The following is a 27,413-nucleotide window of genomic DNA, read 5'->3' as shown; positions in this document are numbered from 1 at the left end:
AGCATTGCAAAGCCATCACAACGTTGATGACTGTGTACGGACTACGGTAATTCACTGTAGAAAACGTGCGGAAATCCACAATTTCGATCCCCAAATCCTCTAAATCATCAACAATGCCATATCTGGAATGTACAGGTTTTTAGTGTTAGTCCCGTAGTAGCCTACATCAGTGCTTGATTTCGCAAACTTCGTCGCAAAGCGAAGGAAATCGTCGCAACATTCTGGATTTTGGGAGGATTAGTCTAGCGAGTCCCAACGTGGTGCTGTCGGCGGGGCGAAGCAACATGATGGCCCGTCGAGGATCCATGGTGCCCACGTTCCTAGTCATACTCGGATTGTTATTCTTGGGATACGTGGGTATGTCCTATTGGCAGGTCCGTAAGGCACTAGAAGAGACGAAAATCAAGGCTAGACAGCATCAGCAGCAGCAGGAATCACTGACTGCACAACTACAAGGTTTGTAAAAAAGTGATTTCTGGAATGATTTGACAATGTTTGATGGAATGATTTGGGTGTGTACAAATTAAATATGTACGTGTACACACATTCATCATGTACATGTATTAGGGGTGTAGGCGATCTTGCGAATGAAGAATGATGACTTTGTTAATGTTGGTCATGTTGGTCGTTAATGCTATTTCATCACACAAGTAACCGGGGTAACAGTTACATGTATTTTTGGCGATTGTGTAGTTTGGCCCAGTTTCCACTGGTGGGCGCGGGCATCCGGGAATTTGTATGCAGTTTTTCTTGCTCACAGACCTATGTTCTTGAAACTCAATGGTTCTTGAAACTCAATGGTTCTTGAGTCTGGAGTGCTGAAATACTGAACATTGCTGAATGGTAACACATAGCAACCGATGAAAGCTGGTGTGCTAATGAAAAGATGTTTTCATCTGTTCATTGGATGGCGTCAGCCCGCCCCCACAGTAGTACTTATATTGACATGATTGAGAACAGAAATCCTTTTGATCGTGCTCACCCAACATGAACTAGTACTTAGTTAGCAATATTTAAAACCAACAGGAGTGTCATAGGTATTATGGCATAGTTTTTATTTTTTGAGGGTAAGTTTGGGGTACGGTGATGAAGACGACAAAACGCAATACAAAAGTAAAGATGGTGATCACTACGACGCACCGTGAATGGGCAAAACTGCTTTGATTCCCATGGCATCAATCGATAAATGCGCACAAAAATTGAATTTTCGGAAAAAAATGTTGCAACCTGACGCGACTTCAGCAGTTGTGTTCAAAGTCTATGGGGAGTCAAGAAAATTTTCTAAGTATTTCCTTACAAAATTGGAAACGTTTCTCAGTCCCAGATTCATGTCTTATTACATATCATTTTTGCAATGACTGACCTTCATTGAAATGATAATATATGAAGAAAAAGTGGCGCCAGGTTGCAACATTTTTTCAGAATTTTCTACCAAACAAGAGTGTTCAAAATGTTGAGGTACGGCGATGTAGACAACAAAAACGCAATATGAAAATTAAGATGGTGATCACCACGACTTATCGTGAATGCGCAAAACCGCATTGATTCCCATGGCATGAATTGAAAAATGCGTATAAAAACTGAATTTTCTACCAAAAGATACTGTTAGAAATTGAAAATAATTAGGGTCATTAGAAATAAAAGACTGGTTAAAGGGAATGTACATCATTGGCTTTTGCTGTAATTTTCGGAAATGAACTATTTGAGGGGTTAGTATAATAGATCAAATATTGTTACACTGACATGTTTGAAGTTTTGTGTTCGAAAATGCTGGAAAAACCATGAAAAACAAAAATGTTCAAGTAGTCTGGCTCCCTGACTCCACAAAAGATAAAATGGATCAATTTATAGATGATGGAAAATTGTAAGGCAAGGGAACCAATCTAGCTGGCCTGCACCCGTTCATGAACATGTAACCAATAGCAAACAAAATTTGGACTGAAAAAAATGGTAAATTTGGAGCAGTAGTTGAAAAATAGTTAGGATTTTCCAACGCTGGTCGGCCGACCACCGTTGGAAATGTATACAAAAATACCATTTTCTTGAAAATGACTTCACACCAGGTGCCATAATTTTACAAGATGCTTGAGACTGTCATTTACCAACATCCTAGTAAGGTTTTTCGTAAAAACTTGGTAGTTTTATTTTTCGATGTTTGCAAATGTTGTATATTCCCTTTAAGTTTGCAGAAGTCATTTTAAAATAATAAAAATTCTCCAAGGACCGAAACGAAAGTGGGGCCTATAACAACACGTACTTACACAATCGCCATATTTTCTATTAAAAAATTCAATTTTACTTTTGAGTATTTTTGTCTTGCTATCACTAAAGTATCAGTATCACCGAGGTTATTAATGACAAATTTGTTATGTCAGTATAGGCCTATTTAGCTTCTTCCTGACATAAAATCATAAAGCATGAATAATCCCATTACAGTGTAGTGCCTGTACTCCTGTGCTGCCCCAAACTGGTTTCATAGATTCATGAAGGAGTGAATGCAAAGTATAAAATGCAATTTTAAGCACAAATGCTGTCTTAAATGTGGGGTTATAAAATTGTTTACGTTGAGTAAAACATTAAGATGTGTTGTATAGTGAACAAATCAACTTCATTCACTCGATTCATTTTACTTACAATGTAACTTGCTTTTTACTTAAGCTACACATTGCCAAGGCATTGAATAACTCCCAATGATTGTCTCTAGTTTACTATTCCTGTCTAAACAATTTGTGTTGAAAATAATTCCTAAAACAGTTCTAATGTTCTTCATATTTTTACATTTGTTGATAGTTGTTTATGAGCACAGATCAAGGTTGGAGAAGATTTTACAAAACGAAAAAAGCGACCACAAAAATACAAGAGAAGGTAAGTTCAACGTAGATGATGATGTCAAATTAGGTCAAATTGCACAGATAACCTTGACAAATAATATATTCTTATTACATTTGTTGGTACCAATATTCTTTTTGTAAGGGAAGGGTGGAAAGAGGGCTGAGTTTAACTGGGGAAGGATGTTTATAAAAAAGTTAAAGTGCCTTTGTGTACAATAAATAATCCATTGGAACTGAAGAACTATATTGGCATCTTAGGGTCTAGTTTTTGTTATTTTAATTTAGTAAACAGAATGCCTGTTACAACAGATAATGTAATTACCAACGGATAATGTATCAATAATGAAAGGTTTGTGGAAACACCATGTGCAGATCATTTCTTAACTGAGAGAATGGTTCTGAAAAGAACCAGAGGTATAAACTCGACGTTCCAACAGATAATGTATCACCAACCGATAATGTCACAAAATTTACCGATAGTGTAGTGGAATGTACTACACTATCAGTCACTTTTTGTGACATTATCGTTAGGACTGATAATGTAACAAAAAGTGAATGATAGTGTACATGTAGTACATTCTACTACACTGTCGGTAAATTTGTGTTCCATTATCTGTTAGTGATACAGTATCGGTCATTATTGTTGTTTAATATAGCATCAGTTGATGATATGTTATCCGTTGGTTGTTACATTATCATTTGTCATGTTTGTAAAGTAACAATATCATTTGTAACAATGCCCACCTAAAAGATATAAAGAAATTGCCCTGAAACTCCACCTTAAAAAAGTCTATGCAGGGGTGTTGGGAATGAGGCCATTGGGTATTAATTATTACGCATGACAATAAAAGTTTTAAGTTTTGATTATCATAAATGGTGAACTCTATACAACTCCATTGATTTTTGCTCCAGTGGGAATTTTGCCAACATCAATGCACCTGTTTTAAAATGAACATGTGTTAAAATATTGAGTGAGCTGTGCATTGCTATTTTATAAGCAGAGTGTACATGTACATGTACTGTGGTACTTTGCCATTCAATCTTGTATTTACTCTTTTAATTGCAACCAGGCTTTGAAACCTGTTCAAATCAATTCAATTAAAAATTAAACGGATTTGCTTCTAAGTTGCAACAGTTCATTTTGTTCTTGGCACATAACATAAGCAGGAATTATTTATAATACGTGTACGTATGTGTGTGTTCGTCTGTCATTGATTGATAATTTTAGAAAAATAAATAAAGAACATGTTCTCAATATAACATTGGCACTGAATAATTTTAGAAAAATAAATAAAGTACACATTCTCAGGATAATATTGGACCAGCTGAATTCATCATGCTGAGGGTTTTTGATTGTTTAATTCATACACTCTTATCTGCATACTTAGCCTATTTTAATTGTTAATAAAATGTAATTTACTTTGTTTTGCAGAATATGAAGATAAATTAGAAAAACAAAAGGTATGTGCAAAATTCAGTCGTTGTTTGTAGACTGAAAATTTCAAAACATTCTAATGTGGTTTGATAAGTAAATTTTAAACGATAGGGGCATATATATGGTTTTTTTTAAATACATTTGTTGGAAAAAAATAAAAACAGTGTTAAATTATTTATACTCATTGTTTAAAAGATTTGGTCCAATCGTACAATGTATATTTACAATGTACATGTAGATGAAGAAAGATTGCCCAACCAATGTGCATAAAAACCAGGATTTTTATTGACTAAACAAAAAATTCACACATTGGGTTATTAACAGTTTCCATGGTTCTGACCTTGTTTTCTTCTTTTTTTTCTTGCATGATTACCATGGCAACACAGAAAGAGTCCCTAAACCGATACAATGCAATCAATATTCAACACAAGATGCTGCAGGTAAGTGTATGGTTCAGTGCAATCAACATGATCAAGGTCAACCTGTTTATTTAGGCAATAACATGTAAAATGTATTTTCTATACATTTGCCCTCCAAAACGCTGATCTACTCTCTGACTGTAAGCGATCAGGTTGGCATAGTGGTACTTTCCTCGCCTTCCACTGCTGTGATCCGGGTTCGAATCCTGCCTGGGCCGACATGTGGATTGGGTTTTCAGTCCCTGCCTGACTCCGTGGGTTTCCCTCGAGTATCATTCTGGGGTTTTCCTCTCACCACTAAAACTTCCTTCCACATCTTTTACCAAGTCATATTTATGCTGTTCTGGTGCCTGTGCTGTTGGGTGTCGAAATAAATAAGTTTAAAAAAAATGCATTTTGTTGTTTATATTTCCGTATGCATGTGTAAATAACAAGTTGATTTTTGGATCAATTTAAATCATTATACGTGATAAACTGCCATAATTTTGGTAGCTCATTGGTGTTCAGTGAGGGTCCAAATTGAGGCCTTCAATTAGCAATTTTGTAAGAAAAATAATCATCTACATGTAGAGGAAATTGCCATTCATTTCTGAAATTTCATAAAGCTGAAATTTTCTGAAATTTCACAAATTTTGCATTGCAAAAAGTTAAAATTGCCTTGCATTTTGCAAATCCTATCAAAGTAAATTGCTCATTGATCTGTGAAAACTGTACAGTTTTTCAGGAAGCAGCCTTGATAAATTTTGTTTAATAAAATCCTACATGTAACTGTACACGTACATATATGACCTGCAGACACTTGATGTTGTCCCATGAGTTTCCTAAAGGCTTAGGCTTACAATGTACATATTAATAAAACAGGGGAGTATGGAATGTGTTAGTCATAAGTCATGTGGAACGAAATACAGTGTAAATATATGGATACATTATTTCCCCCATGAGAAAAATCAGCCACTGCAAGGAACATTATCAGGGATACATACATATACAGAAATTCATCATCTTGTATATGTTGTAAATAGCAGACATTTCTCTGCATCAAGTATGTTATCTTCATGTGGTTAATACTTTATGTGGTTAATACTTTGTACAAACCTCATGTACATGTATAGTCTGGCTTCTGTTTAGCATAATGGGGCTCTATCATTCCACCCTGGGGATATATAGCTTTAAGGTCTGATCAGAGGGGCTTAGGGTTCAGAAGATCAGAGCAATTAAATTAACTACCATGTGTCACAGCCCAGTGTTTCCCCTGGCTAATGAACTGAGTGAGGTGGTAAAAATTCAAATTGATGTTTGAAACAAAATTTATGCAATCTGGAAACTGAAAAGAATGCAGCGCTCACAAAAATGCGCGATGATTCCCTTTACACATCCAAATTGTGAGTTCTCGATACATAGAGGTCAAGGAAAACGCTCATAAATCACACAAAATGAAACTTTTTCAGTTAGTATTTTCTTCATTGCCAATCTTCACAGCGAGGTGGTGATATTGGCAAATATTGAGCGAGGTGGTCACTGAAAGTAGCGAGGTGGGCCACCTCACGTTTGAATGGGCAGGGGAAACACTGCCACAGCCATTATTTCATAATATAAAGAATGCACCGTGTACCTTGTTTACTGTTGAACATAATGAGGGTTCTATAATTCCACTTTTGGGGATGTATGTAGCTTATAGGTCTGCTTATGAGGAAAGGAAATTATCAGGTTTCACATTGATTACCTAAAACATAAACAACAAGAAAAGGTTGTTATCTGTACACTCTTAAGGCATTCAACTTCCTCGTTTGTGTGATGTAATACTTCTGGCAAGGGCCAGATTACAAGCACATGGGTACTTCATTTAATGCTGATTGTTTCTCTTCTCCTCAGACGCAACATCAAGATATAAAACAAGAATTAGAGGAAGTCAAGCAGCAGCACAGCGATGCAGTGGTGCGGCATGAGAGAGAGAAATATGAGCACGAGGAAAACTTGACACGTTTACAGCAAGAGCAAGAAGACGAAGTTCACAACTTGAGAAGTATAGGATCTTATAAGCATTTTTAAGAGAGTGAAAAAGAAACACCAGCAGTTTTTTCTCTTCTCTGAAGTGCTGTCCAATTTGTATTTATTATTCGTTGACCACCCAGGCACAATTTCATCTGCTAGCAGAAAATTTTGCTTAGAAAAGCTAACAAAAACTAGCCAAGAACCAATCACTAGCAGTAAACATTGTATTACTTTTTACATGGTGCCATGTTTGTGCTAAGCAAACATTGTTGTAATGAACAAATTGCCTTGCTAAGCAGCTCTATTTGCTCCTGGGCCCAAGTACATTGCTCTGCTAACAACAGAATTCCACGATCACCATTTAATACTAACAGCACTAGCAGAAAAATTTTGTGTTAACCCTGTAAGCAGAGAATCCTTAGTTCCGGGATGTAGGCATGTGCAGAAGCCAGGGTTCCTCGCCAACCCGCAAAATACGCTTACCGTAAGCACGGAATTTAAAATGTGTTCCTGGGTTTAATAAAAACTCTCAGCATTAAATTACGTAATATATTACGTAAGCAAAAACAGCAGAGAAGCACTTGCACAAGCATTAAAAAAAGTGCATTCAAAAAAATTTCATGCAAAGGCACAAAACCATAATCATGCTGTAAATGCTTTAATTGCATGGATTATTGATGCATTCACGTAATTATCTCCCTTTATTTTCCACCATTTCCACCATTATTTTGCTGAGCTCCTTACACTGCATGGATTCTGTATTACATTTCGGTAATGCTTTTTATTTTGTGCAGTTCAACTTGCATCAGCTCAGGAGGAATTAAACAGAGTGCGAGGCCAACATGAGGAAACAGCAGGTGTTCTACGGCAACGGGAGGTAACAATTACCTTTCTCACACCTTAGAAAACTTTGCAATAAATTTGAAGTTTTTCTGGAAAACAGATCAAGTAAAGCAAAACGCACTAAAAAGATGAGGGAAAATGTATCACAAGATCACATCTGGAAGCAGAAAATGAAATGTTGGGGGAGTGTGACCTAGTGGTTAGGGTCTGTGACTCATGATCAGAGGGTCAGGGGTTTGAATCCAGCTGCTGGTCATACGTTGTGTCCTTGAGCAAGCCACTTCATCTCCACTTGCCTCCCTCCACCCAGGCGTATACCAGCGTTAGCTGGGGAGTAACCTGTGATGGACTGGCATCCCATCTTGAGAAAACGGCAATATTCTCAGATGTTTCAAATTCATGTATTTTTAATGACATGCTGATCCTTTTGTTGCATTTTCACAGCAAGATGTTAGTAATGCTCAAACAGAGAGACAACGATTGGAAGAGCACATTGCCCAACTGCAGGCCAACATCGGACAGTATCAGGTAGGAAGCAGTGGCTGTGTTGTGATTGAAAACTGAAACGGGGACGAATAAAGGGCCTTTCACACTATTTACAACCTCTGTGTTGGACCCGGGTCCAACACAGAGATTGTATTGGGGGTTCAACACAGAGATTGTATTGGATCCGGGTCCAACACAGAGATTGTATTGGATCCGGGTCCAACACAGCGATTGTATTGGACCCGGGTCCAACACAGCGATTGTATTTGACCCGGGTCCAACACAGAGATTGTATTGGATCCGGGTCCAGCACAGAGATTGTATTGGACCCGGGTTCAACACAGAGATTGTATTGGACCCGGGTCCAACACAGAGATTGTATTGGACCCGGGTCCAACTCATAGATTGTATTGGACCCGGGTCCAACACAGCGATTGTATTGGACCCGGGTCCAACTCAGAGATTGTATTGGACCCGGGTCCAACACAGAGATTGTATTGGACCCGGGTCCAACACAGCAATTGTATTGGACCCGGGTCCAACACAGCAATTGTATTGGACCCGGGTCCAACACAGAGATTGCATTGGACTCGGCTCCAACACAGCAATTGTATTGGACCCGGGTCCAACACAGCAATTGTATTGGACTCGGGTCCAACACAGAGATTGTATTGGACCCGGGTCCAACACAGAGATTGTATTGGACCCGGCTCCAACACAGCAATTGTATTGGACCCGGGTCCAACACAGAGATTGCATTGGACTCGGCTCCAACACAGCAATTGTATTGGACCCGGGTCCAACACAGCAATTGTATTGGACTCGGGTCCAACACAGAGATTGTATTGGACCCGGGTCCAACACAGAGATTGTATTGGACCCGGCTCCAACACAGCAATTGTATTGGACCCGGGTCCAACACAGCAATTGTATTGGACCCGGGTCCAACACAGAGATTGCATTGGACTCGGCTCCAACACAGCAATTGTATTGGACCCGGGTCCAACACAGCAATTGTATTGGACTCGGGTCCAACACAGAGATTGTATTGGACCCGGGTCCAACACAGAGATTGTATTGGACCCGGCTCCAACACAGCAATTGTATTGGACCCGGGTCCAACACAGAGATTGCATTGGACTCGGCTCCAACACAGCAATTGTATTGGACCCGGGTCCAACACAGCAATTGTATTGGACTCGGGTCCAACACAGAGATTGTATTGGACCCGGGTCCAACACAGAGATTGTATTGGACCCGGCTCCAACACAGCAATTGTATTGGACCCGGGTCCAACACAGCAATTGTATTGGACCCGGGTCCAACACAGAGATTGTATTGGACCCGGGTCCAACACAGCGATTGTATTGGACCTGGGTTCAACACAGCGATTGTATTGGACCCGGGTCCAACACAGAGATTGTATTGGACCCGGGTCCAACACAGAGATTGTATTGGACCCGGGTCCAACACAGCGATTGTATTGGACCCGGGTCCAACACAGCGATTGTATTGGACCCGGGTCCAACACAGAGATTGTATTGGACCCGGGTCCAACACAGCGATTGTATTGGACCCGGGTCCAACACAGCGATTGTATTGGACCCGGGTTCAACACAGAGATTGTATTGGACCCGGGTTCAACACAGAGATTGTATTGGATCCGGGTTCAACACAGCGATTGTATTGGACCCGGGTTCAACACAGAGATTGTATTGGACCCGGGTTCAACACAGAGATTGTATTGGACCCAGGTTCAACACAGAGATTGTATTGGACCCGGGTTCAACTCATAGATTGTATTGGACCCAGGTCCAACACAGCAATCGGCATCAGTTGGCGCTAAAAAAAATTGACAGTGGCAAGAGTAGAAAAAGTTCAATTTCTGCAATGTGTTCGCAGGATTGCTCAGTTTTATGACCTTAGCATTATTCTTCTGCTTGATGCCGACGGTTCCATCGTGGCCCAAGCAAGTCGTGGGTCGACCTGAGGCCGGCTTTACAGCACTAGTGCACAGAAAGTGTTACTTGAGTTCAACTACAAGAACTTCTATTCTTAAATTGTCAACAATGTACTTTAGTACAACTACAACAGCAGATATTGACTTAGTTTTACCATTGGCGTTTGTTTGGTTATGGAAAATACCGAGTACAAGTATGCGTACAACACCACTGGTGATTGATTTCATAATAGGTTTTATAATTGAACCCATGTAGGTATGCAAATGCTAATGACTTCAGCATGCTTACAAATACAACCTGCTGAATCATATTCCTTTAAATTCAAGGGCGGATCCAGGGGGGGGGGGGGCCAAAGGGGGCCATGGCCCCCCCCCCCAAAAAAAAAACGAAACCAATTTTTTTTTTTTTTTTTATGTGACATCGCAATAAAGGCAGGCAATGAGTACACCACCATCTTTTCCTCAAAAAACATTGGCTAAAGTGGTCAGAAATTGCCTCGGATCGCACCACAGAGCATCGAGAATCCAAAAAGTTTTCGGGGCCCTTAAGCGGGCCCCGAACCCCACGCCGTAATTTTTTGACCCACTTTTTGGGAGACACAAAAAAAATTTTTGGCCCCCCAAAAAATTGTGTTCTGGATCCGCCCTTGTTTAAATTATTCTTAACATCAAGAAAAAACATTTTCGTGTCATTTTTGTTTCTTTGGTTTTTCTTTGTGAATAGTTGTTATAATTGACGTTCTTTTATTTTTTGAATCATGAATGGCAATAACTGATTACCGTCATTCACAAGAAAAACCTTAAATAAACAAAATAATGTTTAATAAGCACCTAGTCATCATGAAGCCAACCGTGCCAGGAACCTGGAGATTCGTTTTGTCCTCGTGCATGTTTTGTGAAACCGTTTTATTTATAAATCACAGTATTTTGCACTGTGACTGCATGCACAGCACAGTTTCATCCACTTGTAACATTTCATCTTAAACCCATTATTGCTTGATTGACTGCTGTGGAAATTTTAGTTTGTATTTGTGTATTAAAAGCATTGCAATTGACAGGTTTTTCTCCACCGCACTGCAAGTTTGCATGTCCTATATATCAAACAATGGAAAAGTTGTTAACAATTTTAAAGTTGAACAAAAAAATTGACTAGGGCAGGGTTTGAACCTGCGACCTCCGGATTGCGGTTCCGGTGCTCTACCAACTGAGCTATGCAGCTCTATGTTGGCGGTTCCCCATTTTGTCAATGTCTTTGTTAATAACAAGTCAGTTTCTCCTATTGGTTGGATTAAAATCCGTTTTTTTTGTAAAATTCTGTTTGAATTCCACTATTCAGTTTTGATTTTTGAGACCGAATATTCCAAAACAACCGTAAACATTTTTAAGCATTCCATTTTTTGTGACACAAGTTGAAGAAATAAACTGGAACATCGACCAATTTGCTCCATGGTCTCTGATTGTAACTGCACTCGCTGGTTAGTGGTCTTTTTGGTTCACGAATAGCCTGCCCTTTACACCCAACCCAACCCCCGCCTCAAATAGAAATTCTTGAAAACTCATTTCTTCACGTAGGGTTTTGGTCTCCCATAATTGTTCTAAACTTTTTTAACCCTAATTTGATCACACAACTTTTTATGTTTGTTCCCTTTTTTGGTTCACAATCACTTTTTATTTCTTATTAACAGACTGAAAACGAACAACTTGTTAACGAACATAAAAATCTACAACAAAAAGCTAAGGAATACAGAGTAAGTAATTGTTTAGATTGTTGGGGGGGGGGGGGGTGTACTCGTTCCAATGGGGAAAAAATAGTAGAAAATTGAACACTTGATTCTGGATTTGTTGCAGCAAATATGATGCAGCAAAACTGTAACAAACATGTACATGTACCATCGTATCACTTGGTTATTATGTAAATATTAATTTTAAATCTCAAGAATAAACAGTTGAAGAATAAATTGTTAGTCATTGTACACAATTTTTGAAGAATAAATTATGTACTGAATAAACTGACTTTTGTAATTGCATGAGTGTTTATACAACTGTTTTTTTTTGCTGCTTTATTTCACAACTAACCCCAATATTAAATGTTAACACACACACATATATGAAAGAAACGAAGATTTGCATGCAGCACTTTCACAAGTGTTAAAATTAATTCACAACTGAACAAATCAAGCTCAGTTACACAAAAAAAACCTCTGTTTGTTTTCTCAACTAGAATTAGGAAGTACTAGTTCTAGTGCTGCGTTCCAATTGCGTTGTGTTTATCATGTTCACCGTGAATTACTCCTAGTTCACGAGTGGGTTGCATTCTTATGCTACAGGCTTTCATGCACATTGACCCCGCTAGTGTATTTGTTAAGTCTCGAGAAGAAAATTCCACCTTCAGTTCACCACTGGTGAATACGAGTTACCAGGTGATAAGAATGCTATAATACGACTAGTGAACCCGTGAACATGATAAACACTAGGCGATTGGAACGCAGCATAACGTCCATAAATATGTAGGCTGCTGCCAAAGAAATAAGCGTTTTTACAACAAACTTTCAGTGTGTTAATCAGGGAGCTAGACAATCATGATCTAGAATAATATTAATATCCACATTTGTCAAAATTTAAAAACACATTGAACTTTTTATCTGACAGCAACATATAGATCAATTGAGCCAGTTGAATAGATTCAAAGTAGGCAACCCACAGCAGCAGCAGGTCAATCCTGAAGATCAGCAGCAACAGCAGCAGCAGCAACAGCAACAACCAGTGGACCAACAACAGGTGAATCAACAACAACAGGTGAATCAACAACAACAGGTGAATCAACAACAACAGGGGAATCAACAACAACAGGGGAATCAACAAAAGCTGCAGTTGGACCCCTCACAACACAGAGTGTACATCAAACCACAACCTGAACTTGGAACATTTGACAAAGTCAGACAACAGGTACGTACTGGGCAGACCTTAATGTCATAGTATCCTAAATAATCACTTGAAGGAAAGAAATCAGGTTGGGTTTTGTTTCACATTAATTTTCAAAATGTATTTTAAAAATATGTAGAGTGCCATTGTAGAGGACAAGCTCCTACTGTCCTGGTTTGCATGCACTGCTAAAGCAATACAAAAGCAACACAAAAGCAATGTTAAGAATCATTTTATACCATGTAAATGTTGAATATTTTCAGTGTTAATGTTAAACGTCTTCACTTCTGTGCAGAATCTTCTGCCATTTTCAGTTCTTTTCTTTCTTCTATTCTTCTATGTATGTATGTATTTACTGTTAAGGAATTATTAAAACAACAGTATGCAGCAAGACGACAGCAGTATTTGCAACAACAGAGGCAGCAGCAGCAACAATACGATAACCAGCAGCAACAGCCACAGCAGCAGCCACAGCAGCAATATGCTGGCCAGCAACAGCAGCAGTATCCAAACCCACAGCAACAGTATGTAAACCAACAGCAAGTGTATCAACCGCAGCAGCAACAACAAGCTGGCCAGCAGCAGGCTTATCAACAACAGCAGCCTCAAGAACAGCAGCAGCAACAGCAGGTGAGTTGTCAGACCATCCCTGTCTGTCAGTCAAACAGTGCGCATTGACCAATAAGATCATGACGTTTAGTCAGGTGACCATGGTAGCTCGGGCAAACTTGGTCACAAGTGCTGTGAGAAATGTACACAAACAAAAGATGTGCAGGGCCTATGACTCAATCCAAAACATTCCAGTGATGCTGAGGCCACGTCAGAAAGCGAGTCTCCAGAGCTATGGCTAAACCTTTTGTAAGCATGAACCCAAATAGTTTTAATTTGCGAAGACCTAGACAGCAACCCGAGCAATGAGATTTAGACACTGACTTTTTTTCTCTAAACAAAATCTTTGCATGGCTAGGTTCCTCAACAGGAGGCGATGTATCAAACGGGCTGCATGTGGCTTTATATATATATTTTTTTCGTTGACCTTTATTCTGTTGTTCATGATTATTCCAAGATATGAAAACAAAATAACCTAACTCTTCCAGCAATGAAAATGGAAAAGTTGCTTTCAGGTGAAGGAGTTTTATGTTTCTTTTCAAATAGTTTCAACTATTGAAAGTAAATTACAAATCTCAACAGGGTGAGTATGGTACTGAATATAATAAGTATTAAATGTTTAGTTGATAAAATAAAAACCATAAAGTAGACATTTGTGATCGTCTAAAGGTTGCCCTGGAACCATCATCAAAAACGTTAACGGCCTGGATTGTTAGGCCAAAAAAAAGAAGTCTCCGGTTTCTGGTATGGAGCTTGCCCAAAAATTGGTGCGGGGGACGCGGCTTTTTTTTTTTTTTACCTGATTTTTTTGCTTCAAATGTCGGCTGATGACTGTAAATGGTGCCCGACTAAACTTAGTGCAAATACGGTATGGGGAGACCAGAGAGGCCACATAAAGCTTATTCTCAACCATAACCCAATCTAAAAACACGTTAAAATTGTGCAGCAGCAGGATTCCAGTCAAACCAGTGAGTTTGGCAGTTTTGAGACATCATCTTTCATTGAAAAAAAAACTTTTTCATTTTGCCAACGCGCATGGCTACGGCGACGCACGCGCATACCAGAAACCGGAGACTTTTTTTTTGTGGCCTTATAGCTCTTTCTTTTTTTTTTACATAAAGCCACCTGTTATTCAACCTACTAGGGTTAAACTAATCATTTATCTAGATTAACAACAAAGCTGAAGCTAGCAAAGACACCATCAAGGATCTACTTAAGAAGAGGGACCAAGAGCAACGCTATTACCAACAGCAGCAGGAGTTGCTACGAAAATATCAACTCAAACGGCAACAAAACCGAGCCGATCGACAAAAGAACCGCGACGCGAAGCAGCAGGTATCCTAACGATGGCTGGATGTAGGATGTGGCATTGCCGTCATGCACGCATGTCGACTCACGCACCGCTAACCTACTAACACATAGCCATTGCTTTGTTCTGTTGCCCGTCATTGTAGATAAAAGCTGGACGGCCTGTGTGACATCCATTCCACGGAACACCCATTGAACTAATTTTTTTCAAAAGAGAAAGGATTGTTTTCATGTTTCGAGACAGTAACATATGTGTACCAGTAGCAACATTTATTTTGATTTGATTTTCTTTAGTTTGTAGATGAGATTATATAAATATAACAAGCTGTTTTTGCAAACAAAGAATTGCTATAAATTAACTCAAATTAGGGAGTAAATGATGGAAACCAGGAAGAATTACTAATACCGTAGCTGGCCCTGTTCGATTATAAATTAATTTATAAGAACAACTAAATAACAATCATACATGCATGTAAAGATAAGACTCCGAAGGATGAAATAATAGCAGAAAGTAGTTTCACTCATTCAATCATATTTGCAATTTGTGAACTTGCAAAAAGAATGATTTACAAAAAAAGAATAAAAACCAAGCGAAAACAAAATTGAAACTTGCATGCCTTGTATTTTGCAACATCATTCCCGAATGGTCATGCATTTAATAATGGATTGCTAGATTGCTTTGATTGATGCATAATGTGCCCATTATTTGTTTCATTTTAAAAGGGTTGTATATGTTTCATATTTTGTTTTGATTACAAGTATATACCATCACTGTTTCAGTTTTAAACTTTTTATCTCTACTTAGTTAAACCAACATCGTATACACAAATACAAGCTAAAAATATTTTCAGCATGCTTATAATTGTTTATGTTGCCTTTTGATATCAATCTTGTCCTTGCTTTTAGCAACTTGAGACTTCACCCATCTTGGGTTCCTCAACCTAACAGTTCTGTTTTGCTTTGTTTTTAGTTGTAGCAGATTGTCATTAAATTTGCATCTAATCATGAGTAGAAATGTGTTCATTTGTGTAACGATAATGCCGTATGAGTGTAATGTATGTAGTGGCCTCTAACGAGCTGCTTTTTATTTGTAGTTGCTTTGTAGTAGCACTTTAGAAAGATGATTGAATGGCAGCCAATCGTGCACTCCTAGGCTTGTTTAGATTAAATGTAGCCCTACTTTATGTTGCTTCCTGGATAATCCAAGAATCGCATGCTTTGTGTGAAACATGAGGTCACTTATCTATTATTGCCACATGGGCCCAATTTCACGACGCTGCTTAACAGTTAGCAGAAAGATTGTGCTTAGCATAGCAGAAAAATGTGCTATACTTAAGCACCTTTTCACGGCGTATATGTGCTAATGGTCGCGCGTGCATGGAGATTTCTATTGTTACGTCACTAAGTTAAGCAAACTTTCCTCTAAAGTAAGCGTGCATTTTGCTGTGCTTATGCTTACGGTCTCCATGAAATAGACAAAGGCTCTGTTAGCAGAAAATCATGTGCTTAGCAGCGCTGTGAAATTGGGTTCTGTTCATTGTGAAAACATATGTAATGTGGCCACCTGTTCAGTGAGTTCAACTGAGGTCATCTGTTTATTGTGTCAACCTGTGTAAAGTGGCCACTTGTTCATTGCGACAACCTGTCTATTGTGGCCACCTGTTCAGTGAGGTCACCTGATGAGGTCATCTGTTTTTTTGTGGCCATCTGTTCATTGTGTCAACCTGTGTAATGTGGCCATCTGTTCAATGTGTCCATCTTTAGGCCACTTGTTCATTATTGCCACCTGCGTATCCACCTGTCCACTCTTGCCTCTGATGCATTGCCGCCACTGCCGTTGTTAATGCAGGTTGAGTATTGACACATTTGCACATACATGTACATGGGCATGAACATGTAGCTATTCGTCCATCCAAGCACCTGTTCATTTCAGCTACATTAATCATCCCCTTAATTATCTTACGTTTCAGTGTGGTAAATTTGAAACTTACCTTTTTAAAAACATGTGCAGTCACTACAAAAGTCTGGGGAATATTCAGTCTTCACCTCATAGCCTCAACCGGGGATGCGCTGAGCCGTAAACCATAACTTTAATTCCCTGACATTCCTGTTTCCAATTCTGTTTGCCTTCTTACAGCAACCAGGTCAGGTCTTTCATCAAAACAAGCCCAACGATGAGGATGACTTGAAGCAAGTTGAGGAGGACAAGACTCGCAGAGAGCAGGAGGAACGTCGCAGGGAGGAGGTAGAACGACAACAGAGAGAAGCTCTGGAGAACCAACAACGTGTCCTGGAGGAGCAGAAGATGAGAGATGCACAGGATGCAGAGAGACAACGACAGGCTCAAGAACAACAGGTAAAGAGATAATATAATACCCAGACAACATATATTACCTTGAAGCAAACTTGAATCCTTGATTCTGATTGGTCGATCCAAGGCAACAACAGTGTGATATACCTCATACCACAGTCCATATCGTACTTTGTGTATTGCGCTATTCTAAGATTCTAAGATTCCTACTGCACGAATGTGATTGAGAACAGTAATTGAGAACCACTGATATGATCTTTATATAAGGAGAAAGAGATGTCGAGCAAGCGCTGTGCAGCACACACCATAGAGTAACATGCTCAACAAAACATCATATGAATTTTGTAATTAAACAAAAATTAACAAAAAGGTACTTATGAATGGGAATAATAGTGTAGTGGAGCAGTTTGAAACGTCCGCTTTAAAACTGGTTTAAAGGGCCTAGTCACCTGTATTTTGCGAGGGCCATTATCGGCAACCAGGACCCTAACCAGTTTCAAACCAGCGATTTAAAACTGCTCTACCACACTCTTATTGCCTTATTCCAACCCAGCAAGACACTAAATGGGGTGACATCTAACTCTTTACGATCACAACCAAATTGACTCTTTGAAATTTCCCTTGACTGCAGGAGCAACCTGATGATGCTGGTGAAGACAAGCAGGATGAGGCAGAACGAGGAGAGAGACAGGAGAGAGATGTCGGTGATGCAGCAAGGGACGACGCCCAGCAACGGGATGACTGGGAACAAAACAGACATAACCTCTTCAACAGGTCAATAAGTTCTCACATTTTTTGAAGACTTTATGGGCTGCAGATTAGCCTGACTGAGATTTCAGCTATCAAATTTTTTATCATCTGTATACCAAATTTGGCTGTTTTTGTTGTCTTATTTCCAAGCATCACAACAACATATGTAGAAACCAACTTGAAAGAAAATACGAAGACAAAAACAAATTCAGGTATGGAGCCTTGCACTTGTACACATAATTACAAACATTAAGTAAAATTTGCCCAGATAAATAGATAACCTTGAAAAAAGACTGACTGAAATTATTACAGAATAAGGAAGATTACTATTTAAAATTGGAACAAAAAAAGAAAAAGAAAACTTATTGATATTGAGATATTTCTAAAAATCGTAGACACCCATAGTTGTGCTTGTTCCTAATCATACTACAGACAAGACGACATGCGAAGACAGGGCCAAGTATTCAAGCAGCAGCAAGCGCAAGACAAGGAGACTGATGACCAAGCGGAGGCAGAGAGGCAGAGAGCAGAGCAAGAAGCACAGCAGCAGGTTGCCATACAGCCCCAGCAAGGTGAAGAGGAGGATGACGGTAGGAACGAAGGAGAGGAAGATTACGCTGATAAGATGCAGAAACAGAGAGAACAAGAGATGAGAAGAGAGCAGCTCAAACGCTTAAGACAAGGCAAAGGTGAGACTTGACCATGGGTCTTGTTAACTGTCATCCCAATGGTTTCTTTCTATCATGAGATGGGCAGGCAAACTGAAAAGAAAGGGACACAATCTGTCACGGTTTCCACCAGTTAACATGCTGAATTGATCGAGTCCTTGCATAACATATCCCTCCGTAACTATCTCCACAAAGTGTTGTAATATCTTAACCCTAACAGTCCTGAATCCTCCAGTTTTAATATGAGTATTGTCATAGCCTAGGAAATTATGGTTAAACAATTTTTTCTTAAACGAGTTGGAAAGAACACCTAAACTAGTCAATAGATGCAGCAAATTTAAGACAGAGTCATGGAGTTATGGCAATATGGGAACATTTTGCAATATTAGAGTATCTACCATTAGAAGAGTTTTTTGTAAGAAGCTATGTTCTACTCATTTTTTTCATATTTCCTTATAGAAAAATCCGGTGGCAGCCATTTTCTGTCTTGGCTCAAGGCTTGCGCGATTCGCGCTCAGGTAGTACACACACACTCCGGGCTTCTAAGACTGATAGGAATACCAAAATGCACGTGCGCCTTGTCTTTAAGGACACCTGCAGCATGCACGTGAGCGTGACACCCCAGTAAAAACTTCTAAATCTAGTCCCGGATTCCACTATAGTTACCAATTTAGCTGGTTTTTTTTTAGAAATTTAATCGTTGGTCTTGCTTCTCAGCAGATGACATGTTTGACGGGAATAGAGGAGGCGCACCCCAGAGGGTAAGTGGAAGATATTACCATCGCTTTAAGGATTCAATGAGAACAGTTTTCTGCAGCAGCTCAAGATCAGAGCGGTGTCATGCCCAAGAGCAAAACACCATTTTCCTGTCAGGGTTTGAACTCATCTCTCATTGCACCTGAGTTGAGTGGCATAGAAATGGGAGGTTAACCCCCCCCCCCCCTTCCCCTCCCCCTCCCCCCATGACCCAAAACAATAAATTGGGGGAAGGGAGGGGTGGCTACACATCTGAACAACGTACTGAACGCGCTCTCTGCACACGGCGTGCTCGTTGTAGTGCACTGTATTTGACATCAGTTTGCTTGAAATGGCCATCAGTCCTAGGCCAATTCTGAAACCCCGGCTTAGGGGATTTTTTGTTAAAATACCCCCCTTCCAGTCCAAGACGCTCCAGTCCAAGGCCCCCACCCCACCCCCCCCCACCCCCCCCCCCCCCCCCCACCACCCCGAGTAGTCCTATGGTTTCTAAGGACTCCCTAAAATTTCTGTCTTGGAAAGTCACTTCCTTGGTGCCTTGCTTATTTTGCCTGTGGTTTCTTACCTGTCAGCATGACCAATGGGATGAGGAGCAACAGGAGATTGATCTCAACGAGGAGGAAGGTGACGATACTGACGATAAACAAAGTCATCATGATGATAGAGATGACAGCAATGTTGACAAGTAAGTGAAACTCACAATCTCTTCTGGTATATTTATCGTTTGCTTATCCTCGTTGGCCCAGTGTTGTCATTCAGTCAATCACAAGTCAATCACAAGTCAATCACAAGTCAATCACAAGGTGAACCTCAAGTCAATCACATCTCAGGTCACAAGTACAATGTAAATCAAATCAGGTTTTTCCCTTCACCGACGTATAAACACTGTATACTCAGTGTTACCTCCAGAGTGAAAGTTGGAAAAATCACTCGGATGGGACTTGAACCCACGACCTCCTGCTTTCTAGTGCAGATGTCTTACCACTCGACCACCGAGCTAACGGGATCGGTTGGCTGGTTCGAATCTGATGTACATAGCAGCGAGTATCGCATTAACTATTCATAAGATGGAATTTTTGCGTCGGGGTGATGTAAATCAAATTAGGTTTTTGCCCTTCACCGACATATAAACACTGTGTACTCAGTGTGTTACCTCCCAAGTGAAAGTTGGAAAAATTCACTCGGGTGGGACTCGAACCCATGACCTCCTGCTTTCTAGTGCAGACTTCTTACCACTCGACCACCGAGCTTGCGGGAGCGGTTGGCTGGTTGGAATGAAGAGCAAAAACCTAATATTGGTTTATATCACCCCGATGCAAATTTTTCTTATGAGTAGTTTATTTGCGGTACCCGCTGCTACATGTACATCAGATTGAAAAACACTGTAATAAGTTTAATAATGCTTGGAATGTCCCCTCTTTTTTGTTACTCCCCAGTTGCACGCCTAATTAATATGTTTTTTTTTGCTGTGCATAGCGATTTAAGATTTAATAAACATGTACTCACTCCAACTTTGTAATTGACACAGAAACCCTGGGGATGGCATCCAGCTGCAAGCACCAGCAGACCACATCGGTGATGTAGACAATCCAGACGTAGAAGATCAGCAAGTACAATTACCCGACCCTCAAGGTAAGCAGGATTTCAAACCATTTTATTATATGTATGGCCCTAATGATAAGTATGATGTGAAAGCAAATTGCCATTATGGTAAGGATGATGTGAAACATGTAGTATCTGACCCTGATGGTGAACATGATTTAACGATGAAGTAAGCAGCTTTCAAGTTCTGCAACAGATACAAGTAATGCAATTCAATTCAGTTCAATTCAATTTGACTTGATTATCCCAAACAAAAATTTCCGTTCGGCCTTTTACATCGAACAAGTTAATGAATGCATTAAAAATTACGAACAAATATTATACATTTAGGCACAGATTACGAGCAAGTCGAGGCGAGGACCATTAGTCGACTAGTGGTTGATTTGTGATGTAACTTACGCCTGCGCACTAATAGTAAGGCTGCATCCGAATCAGCTGTCTAGAGCTAGGTCTAGGTCCGCGCCCATTGAAAATACGCGGGGACGCGCTGACAATAGACGTAGCCGTAGCTCTGGAAGCCCATTTCGGACACGGCCTAACCGTACGCCTCTAGTCAAACGCTGGTCAAAACAAAACTCCTTGGTCCTGGTTCCCCGTTGTGCTTTATGATGCAAGCGGCTATTGGTAACCAGCTATGCAACCGTGCCCCGTGATACGATTCCAAATAGTCGACTAATCTATCCAACCATCATTCGTTCGAGCAAAGTTGGTCTAACTATGGTTAACTGTTGTTTGTGCCGGAACTTGACCAAAGCAGTAGGTCTCAACATCTGTTTTGAATATGGCTTGGCTTTGATAACACACAGAGTAGGCTAAATACTGCATCATTACATGTAAGCATTCTTTTACTTTTGTTGTTCAGGTTTAGTTCCAGCTCACCAGCAAGATAATGCATATATGAATCAGGTAAGCCATTAACCAAAATATATCACTCACAACCTAACTATGCCCATGCATCGTTACCTGAACAGGTGTTTTTTGATTACATAACCTAACTATGCCCATGCATCGTTACCTGAACAGGTGTTTTTAATTAATTGACACTGACAGGTACCAATGGCAGGTGTGGTACCTCTAAGACACTCAACTTGAATGCTATGGATTCCTATGAAGAGGATTATATTAACCCTAACCCCCTAGGCCCTTGTTGCTTACAACCATCCTCCAAAATCATCCAAAATTTTCCAAAATTTTGCAACTCCGCCTAAATTTTTCAAAATTGTCAGACAGTCCTGCCTCAAAATGCATTCATCCTCAATCCTCCAAAATCTTCCTCATCCCAAAACTTTGCACTCGTGTTTAAATGAAGGATAACCAACGCCAAATCCTTCAAAATCATCAGACAGTCCTGCCTCAAAATGTATTCATCCTCAATCCTCCAAAATCCTCTTGTGCTTCAATCACCATTCATCCTCAATCCTCCAAAATCCTCATGTGCTTCAATCACCATTCATCCTCAATCCTCCAGAATCCTCATTTGATTCAATCACCATTCATCCTCAATCCTCTAGAATCCTCCAAAACCGCCATGAGGATTTTGGAGGAGTGAGGTGGGTTAGGGTTAAAGGATGCTAAAATTGATGTAACAGCGAAATCTTGATAAGTCAAACCTCAGGGTCTCAGATTTTGAGATAAGCAGAGTTTTGAGTTAGCGAATGGATTTTCTATTCAACAACAATTGATGGGAATAAGTTTTTTGAGTTAAAGAAGAGTTTTCGAGTTAGCAGGTTTTGACTTATCGATATTTCACTGTAATTAAATTACCTAATATGGAAAGGTATACTAATCGAAATTGAAATGTGAGTTGCATTTTAATTAATTTGTAGCTGTTATTTTTGGAAGTTTCATTCCAGGATGATACATTTTTCTACTGCAGAAGAATTTCTCTCTTTTATACCAAGATCATCTTTGAAATTTAGACTCAATAATTACTATTTATTCATAGTGGAAAGCGCCACCAGAAAGACATTTATCAGTAGATGATAACCGAGATGTAGAAAGTGAAGTAAGATTTAGAAATTCCTCCACAGATTTCTTTTGTTCTCACTCAGTTTTCCTTTCTCAGGTACCAGCATGCTGTGTTTTGAACGTCAATTTCATTTATTTTATTTGTGAGGATGCACTTGACCCTTTTAACCCTAACCACTCCAACTCCATCAAAATCCATCCCTCCATTTTGGTGGATTTTTGGGGGACTTGGTCCAGAAGGCCTGGCGTGACTAAATAGTGATGGAGTATGATGGACTTGGGCCTAATGGCCTGAAGCAGTGCTAGGGGTATCTGATTGATTTTGCCCAGCTTCTTGTACTGCTATCGTCATATAAGCCATGTGTAGCAAGTCCATGAATGTCAACCAGTGCGTCAGTGGTGGATTCCATTATGTCATGTACAGTTTTGTATTGGAAGCACAGTGATTGATGGATTTTGATGGATTTGGTCCAGTTCCTAGTAAAAGACGCTAGGGAGTTAGGGTTAAGTTGAGATGCTGTTCGGAGCAACAGTGTTGTTATGATTGTGATTATTGGATTTTGGTGAAGAGAATACAAATATTGACTGCTTTGAGTGGTGGTGTAAAACTAGCCTCCCGAGGTAATCTATGGAGCATTCTGGTGCCAAGAGAAATGGAACAGTCCACGGATCACCAAGGGAGGCTACTTTTACTATACCACGAGTTGAAGCAGTCAATATTCATTTTGTAACACCTCATCAACAGATTCTGCTTTGTTTTGACAGATAGCTGATTACATTAGAAATACGAAATTCAATATGAAATTAGTTGAAAATTACTTGCACTTTTCCAAACTACCCCTTCATGATATATTTGAACCCAGCTCTGTGGATAGCGTGCGGGAACAATACGCGCAACGCGCACACCTGTATGCATTTGCAACTCATGCATATCGGTTCATAATTTGGTTGCTATATGTATAGTTTTGTTTTAATCGTTGTATAGTCTTTTTGGTCGTGCACAGCCAGATAGTAAAAATAGCGAGTGCCATGCGTCTCGCTCTTGGCCACTCAATCAAGATACAGAATCTTTGGGTGAGGTGTCATAAAATAAATTATGTACCTCATAACATGCATGACTAATACAACTTAAACTGCTTGACCAGTGATTGTTCATTGTAGTGCAGAAACTTACTTAATAGGATCCGTTGTTTATATTTTCAGACGTAAGATCTCACTAAGAACAATTACAGAATTTGACATGCACGTTATTAACTATTACTTTTTTACTGATACTTTATTAATAGCTGCTTAAATCTTGAATTGAACGTTGTTTTTGTTTTGCATCTTGGAAAGTGCAACCACTTCAAGAAAGATGGCTGGAGTGGCTGTACAGTTGTGAGGGTGGAAATAATGGTTTCCAAAGACCAGGGATGTAGTCCAGTCTTTTACAAATTCATGCAAGTCCATCACAAGTCCCTGCGAGTCCATCACAAGTCCTCCAGTCCCAATTCAACTCACAAGCTATTCAAATGAGCTTTGACAAAGGCATTCCATTATTGTTCATCCACTGTTACTTGTGACTGGACTTCTGATTTACTTGTGACTGGACTTGTGGTTTACTTGTGATGGACTCAACCACAGCCCTGCCAAAGACTGACAACACAGATATTTTATAGATCACCTAATTTTCATCAATAATTTTTTATTTTCATACAGGAAAATGAGAGAAGAGATGAAAAGCATCTAGAAGGAGGAGACGCTATTCACAGGGGACGTGAAATGTGATAAGACCGGAACCCTTAAGAAGATAATCTTGAGATGCACAGAAGATGTTGGTATTGTTGCACACAGTGATGAGTTGCTATGGAAATATTTCCACTTGCCTCAATTGCCTTAGATGTTTAATTTATGAATGTTGTGGGAGAGGTTAAAACAAAAGCAATACAATCCTTAAGGTGTTGGCTAAAACTCAAAATTGTCCTCTACTTTTCAACTTCAAAGCTTTGTCTTTGACATAAAGGGTGGAGCTCATGAAGAGAAAAAAGGTGTTTTTACTTAATATTGAGATACTTGACATTTTTGGTGGGATATGGAGTTCCTTTTTCCCTTTTTCTTTCAAAAAATAAAATATTGATTGATCATAGTTTCCCAAATAGTGGTTTGTTTCAAAGAAACATGAACTAAAACATGCTTCCGGTTGTAAGGGGAAATACAGCACACTTGTACTTATTGTGGATGATGTACTTGACATTTTTTTCTAATAAGTTCTTTGGAAGTGGCATTATTAAGTTAAATTACTTTCTTTGAGAAAAAAGGACCAAAGAGACACTGTTTTGTCTTTTGGGATCTTGGAATCATTTTCTGAAAACTGCCATTTTAGTTTAATAGTTTTAACAGCCGTTTTGTTTAATAGTGTCATATTTGAAACATCTTTCAACAAATTTTGATATTTAATACATCATTAAATATGGGGAAGTGTTATGACATTTGTATGTTATTCTGCTTTTGACGCGACGATTTCGAAAAAAGAAATTGAAAATAATCAGCATTTTTCAATTATACCATAAATGAATTTATAAAATGTAAGCTTCTCCGTATCTCAAATTATTTCACCTAATGAAACAAATGCAGCTTAAGCCTTAATGAATTGTAATCTTTCATTCAGATGATGTTTTTTAATAGGATGGATAATTTAAATGCTAACTAAATGTAGACACATAGTAATACTTAAAAAATAAAAAAAAAGTTGTAGATATTTTTTTAAATTTCATTCCAGTTTTGTCCTAATAATTTACTTTCTTTTTAATTCCTCTAATGAACATTAACATTAACATATTTTTTTTTTAGTAAGCCCTGCATCACTTACTCTAATTTGAGCAATTTTATCTGAACTTACAGGCTGTATTTGTTGTGGATTTCATATCGGTATTTGCATGTTTAGCAACAAAACCAACATCTCAAGTAGATCGTTGCTTTGTTTACAACTAGAAAAGTGAATGTCTGTTTCTGTTTGTACCCGATCAAAATATGACACCTTAACTAACAAAGTATTTGGTGCATCAGCTGTACACAAACAGTCAGTCAATTTGGCGTGTACCCTTAACCCAAATAGCACGGCAGATAGGTGATGGGATTGTGCCTTTGATGATACAAGCATGTCATTTGGCACACAGTCAGAGAAGGTCATGATAAAGATGGTTTAACCATAGGCCATGCAGATTTGTCCTTTGAAAAACAATATGGGTAGAATAACAAGCAATTTTCTAAATTTTCAAAAACGGCTGCAATTGCTTGTTATTCTACCTATGTTTTTTCAAAGGACAAATCTGTGATGGCCCTGTAGCCAGATATCTTTCTCATGACATACTCTGACTGTGTGCCAAATGCCATGGTTGTATTATCGAAGGCACAATTCCCCAAAATATTTCCCCTATTTGTCCCACTATATGATGCACCTGACTTAGTAAGTAAAGCAAGTTAAACTAAGAATATATTTTTCTAGCGCTTATGCTTAAATGCTGTGTAGATAACATTTTACTTCACTTTGTTTTCAGTTGTGAGGATACTATCTTTTTTCATTTGTTGTTTTTGGTTAGATTATCTTAGAGTTTCATAGGTCTAGCCTTTTCTTAACATTTACAATGGGAAACATATTTTGCTCTGTTTCCTTATTTTCAATTATATCTTAAGAAGATCAGCATGAATTCTGTACAAGCCAACTTAAGAAAGTAGTTGAGAAAATTGTGATAAAGTATTAAAGGGTGTAGCATACAATTTTGTATGATTATTAATTGTACATTTTATTCAGAGCAGTCGGTTTACATCTCTTTGATAATATTTTCTTTTCCATCATAAAACTTTTTTTTTGCAGTATTCGTAAAATGTTAGACCTCAATCACTTATACCAATTGTTTGTAATAATTTTAGTGGCAGGTCATGACAGTGTTAACTCGGGCATGATAAAAGTGTTATGAGATAAGAATGTAACTCGGTTGTTTTTGGTCGTATATGAGGGATCTGCCTGCTCAACACCCTAAAAGTAGTTTTAACATCTCTGCTTTTGTCTGAAAATGGATTTCATTGATAACTTACAAAACTGCAAAAATGTACCAAAGACAAGAATTTTACTTGCCTTTGTCCAGAGAGTGTTCTGTGAGTAAGTGTGTGCAACATATATTCGAAGGCATGGCTTCCGACGTCACCAGTATCACTGAGCTACACAACGGACATTGTACCTGTTAATGACACTTCGGCTGGTAAATCTATTAATTTTTTGCTAAGCAAAAGTAAATAATTGGCTGCTAAGCAAATTGCTTAGCACGTAATTGTCAATTGCAGCTTTTGTTCTCAGGTCCACCGGCCAATTTGCTCCTTTGTTTGTAGAGAAAACCTCTCTATCTCTGGTTCTTTTGGTTTTAAGTTTCAAAATTTCATTTTTTGTTGTAATCTAGACAACTCGCCTGTAAATGACCATCATTCATTGTAACATATACAGTGTTAATGTTGTATAGCCTTGATATTCCGACTTGTCTTAACTTCATTTTAATAAAGAATTATTTTTCTTGAGGAAA

General features: G+C 39.0%; 1 protein-coding gene across 7 annotated transcripts; it reads left to right on the top strand.

Annotated features, from left to right (window-relative positions):
- Positions 1–27,413, top strand: LOC119744929 (trichohyalin-like). 7 transcript variants are annotated; one of them, XM_038221137.1, is made up of 20 exons: positions 1–456; positions 2,791–2,865; positions 4,264–4,292; positions 4,653–4,706; positions 6,558–6,708; positions 7,472–7,554; positions 7,965–8,048; positions 11,652–11,714; positions 12,616–12,912; positions 13,270–13,518; positions 14,665–14,832; positions 16,943–17,161; positions 17,748–17,890; positions 18,299–18,555; positions 19,252–19,295; positions 19,863–19,975; positions 20,819–20,922; positions 21,755–21,798; positions 22,838–22,897; positions 24,559–27,413. In XM_038221137.1, the coding sequence occupies exons 1-20, from the start codon at positions 285–287 to the stop codon at positions 24,625–24,627; spliced, it is 2,478 nt and encodes an 825-aa protein (XP_038077065.1). In that variant the 5' UTR covers positions 1–284; the 3' UTR covers positions 24,628–27,413. The 7 variants fall into 7 exon arrangements, with proteins under 7 accessions (XP_038077065.1, XP_038077064.1, XP_038077063.1 ...); XM_038221136.1 differs by having other exon boundaries at positions 13,252–13,518; positions 19,255–19,295; XM_038221135.1 differs by having other exon boundaries at positions 13,252–13,518.

Source organism: Patiria miniata, unplaced genomic scaffold (assembly GCF_015706575.1).
Source record: "Patiria miniata isolate m_02_andy unplaced genomic scaffold, ASM1570657v1 HiC_scaffold_7, whole genome shotgun sequence".
NCBI lineage: Eukaryota > Metazoa > Echinodermata > Asteroidea > Valvatida > Asterinidae > Patiria > Patiria miniata.
The sequence above is the reverse complement of the archived record's forward strand: the minus strand, read 5'-3'. Positions and strand labels throughout refer to the sequence as shown.

Coding starts and splice junctions, on each gene's coding strand:
- LOC119744929 (XM_038221135.1), top strand. CDS start 285: ATGATGGCCCGTCGAGGATCCATGGTGCCCACGTTCCTAGTCATACTC. Junction 18,556..19,251: donor ACGCTTAAGACAAGGCAAAG/GTGAGACTTGAC, acceptor CTTGCTTCTCAG/CAGATGACATGTTTGACGGG. Junction 22,898..24,558: donor ACCGAGATGTAGAAAGTGAA/GTAAGATTTAGA, acceptor ATTTTCATACAG/GAAAATGAGAGAAGAGATGA.